A 2,866-nucleotide genomic window follows, 5' to 3' on the forward strand; every position below is an offset into this window, starting at 1 on the left:
GAACTGCGGTTTTCTTCAGCTGAATTGGTCCTTGGCCAGCCTTTGAGGGTACCAAGGGAGTTTCTTCCAGGTCTGGTGGGTTCAATTGTTCCTAAAAGGGAGTAGGGCGGTCCTAACAGGGAAAAATAGATCTGTGGCCCCAGTGGCAGCACATCACTGCCTTCCACAGGTGTTTGTGCCGAAGGACCTTATGTCGGCCAAGTATGTATTTATCCGCCATGACGCACACTATTCACCACTTCAGCCTCCTTACGATGGTCCATTTCGTGTTTTGGAGAGGGGACCTAAAAGTCTTGGAGGGCAGATCCTTGTCCAGACTTAACGATGTTCTGTGTGAGCTCCTCCATGGAGGTCCTTCACATTTCATTATTTTGGGGATTAAGTGAAAACTGCGCTTTGCCCAAACGTCTCCCCGGTTGTAACATCCTCTAAACCCAGCACGAAACAACCATTGCAATTTACTTAAAGAAAGAAAAAAAAAAAACTAGATAAAATTTAACTACCAGCAAACTTAACTGTGTCTGTACCTGCTGCTAGAGGCAGCCTCCCAACATGGAGGACGTACCGGAAATGCCCCGGATGTGACGTCACGTGGGAACTATGTATAGTTCCAAACAGCGCTCTGGGCAGGTCAACGTGTGCGCGCTCCCGTGGCGCATTGACAAAAATGGCGGCCGTCGTCGGATCAGGTATTCTTTTTCTTTGAGTTTACGGATATTTTGTGTGTGTTGGCGCATATTTACATTCGGAAGTCAAGTGTTCATTGTCTTCATGTGTCTGTGGGACAGCTGGACACTTTCCGGGAGTCCAGCTGCTGTAAAGTTTTATTTTACGTCACTCCGTGTGACACCAAAGCTGTCACCAAGTTATGCTAGCTTGGTGACAGCTGAAAGGGTTGCACAGTTTTCTGCTTCAGCCTTGGCGTGAAGCAGCGGAGCGGCAGAGGCCGAGGACAAGTTGTCGGGTTTCTGTTAGCATCGTCGGGATGTGTGTGGTGACGCCCAGTCACATCTCTCTAACAAACTCACGTCTCAGTCGTACAACTATCAGGTCTCTCTTGTAAATGAGTCCTCGAGGCTCAATGGGAATTACCTGTATAAATAAAGGTTGATTGATTTACACTTGAAAAGGGTGAATAAACAAACACTTTAATATTCCCATAGTTGGAAGGTAACAGAAGAGTTAGAATATGATGATAGCCTTGCTGGATTCTGACACAACACCTGAGTAATCCACTGTATTTCTCTTAACTGTGACTTGCGGTCAGTGTGCATTTCTGTAGAATGTCACAGTGTAGGTTGTTGAGCTCGGGAGCTACAGCTGATGTCTTTTCATTTGTGATGGTGTGAAGACCCCACACTGGCTCTGCCGGCACTCTGCGCAGGCGCAGTTGAAACCTTGCCCTGTCCAAAAACCAGGAAGAAGATGTTTGTTACAAACCTGCCAAACAAGGAAGAGGAGACTCTGATGCATGCTCACTAATCCAGGTAGAAAAATCTAAAAAAGGTAAGTCAGCTCCTCTGGACGGTTTTTGTTGTTGTTGTTTTGTTTGTTTGTTTTTTGAACCCGTCCAGAGGAGCTGACTTAACTTTTTTAGAAGGAAGAAGATGCTAATGAAGACATGGCTGGAATTAATGAGGCATCTTTTAGGAAATGCCATGATCCAAGTTTTAACAATACCACACAAATAAACCAGAAACCAGCTCTAAAAATATAAACCATAAAAATCTTATTAAAATAAACAGTTACTTTACAAGAACAAAAGAATAAAATAAGTAAATATGGTTTGTTGAACATCATATCTCTTTCTTCTAAATCCCTGTTGGTCAGTGACCTGATAACTAATCATTATATTGATTTGTTCTGTCTAGGGGTGGGCGATATGACTCAAATATAATAATGTGACATTTCAGAGCATTCTGGCGATAATGATAAATTTTGTAATATAACAAAAAACTCACAGAAATCATAGTTATTCATTTGACAAAATTAACATAACTTGTTGCTTTGCAGTATTATATAAAAACAAAAAAAAAAAAAGAGGGTTAATTTTACTGAAATTACTTTATTTAGTAAAGTATTCAGTCTCAAAGTATAAAAATAAAAAAAGATCCGTCTGTTATTTAAATGAAAAAGTCTGCACAAAATATAGATCAGCTAAATCCACCACAAAAACTCAAGTGCAGGTGAAGTTTCCCAAAATAACTAAATAAAATGAAGCTGAAGATCTGTTGATCATCAATGTAACAAACAACAAAATATATGTTTCCTTTAAATTAGGGCTGCACCGATTGCAGTTTTATGGCTGATCAGCGATTTCTAAAAAGTCTGACCTGCCGATTTAGTTTTATAATCAACACTCAGGTGTTATAAGGTCACAATGTACCTTCAGTTTTCAATCTTATTGAAAAAATATCCTTGAACAACATCAGAGTCAGAGTCAGAGTTTCTTTATTGTCATTCGCACCTCATGTGGTACATGTGGTGGAGCGAAATTATGTACACAGGGTCCCAGTTACATCCAACAATAAAATGTCTAAGAAAAACAGTAATAAGATCTAAGATATGAACTAAGAAAAACATCAACTAAATATACACTAAGCACTCATAACATAAAACATTGAACATCAGCACAAACATGAACATGAGTCTGTGAGCAGATGTGCACGCATGAACACATCAACATTGAAACAGATCAGCAGCAACATGAAACAGATCAGCAGCAACATGATGTGGTTTTTCACAGTGATTATTCTGGTTAGAGATTCATGAGTCTAACAGCCTCAGGGTAGAAGCTGTTCCTCAGTCTAGTGATTCTGCACTTAATGCTCCTTAACCTCCTTCCTGAGGGGAGTGGGGCAAAAAG

The 2,866-nt window shown here is 40.5% G+C and overlaps 1 protein-coding gene across 1 annotated transcript in view; it reads left to right on the top strand.

The window, feature by feature from the left end:
* The first annotated feature begins 611 nt into the window (after positions 1 to 611).
* Positions 612 to 2,866, top strand: part of LOC119412183 (ubiquitin-conjugating enzyme E2 variant 1) — a 28,416-nt gene continuing 26,161 nt past the window's right edge. The window contains exon 1 of the mRNA XM_037679159.1: positions 612 to 689. Coding sequence (XP_037535087.1) covers positions 668 to 689 — 22 coding nt within the window. The 5' untranslated portion in view covers positions 612 to 667. The remainder of the gene's footprint in view (positions 690 to 2,866) is intronic.

The sequence above is a fragment of the Nematolebias whitei genome, chromosome 7 (genome assembly GCF_014905685.2).
Source record: "Nematolebias whitei isolate Nwh7 chromosome 7, NemWhi1, whole genome shotgun sequence".
In the NCBI taxonomy this organism is placed as follows: Eukaryota; Metazoa; Chordata; class Actinopteri; order Cyprinodontiformes; family Rivulidae; genus Nematolebias; species Nematolebias whitei.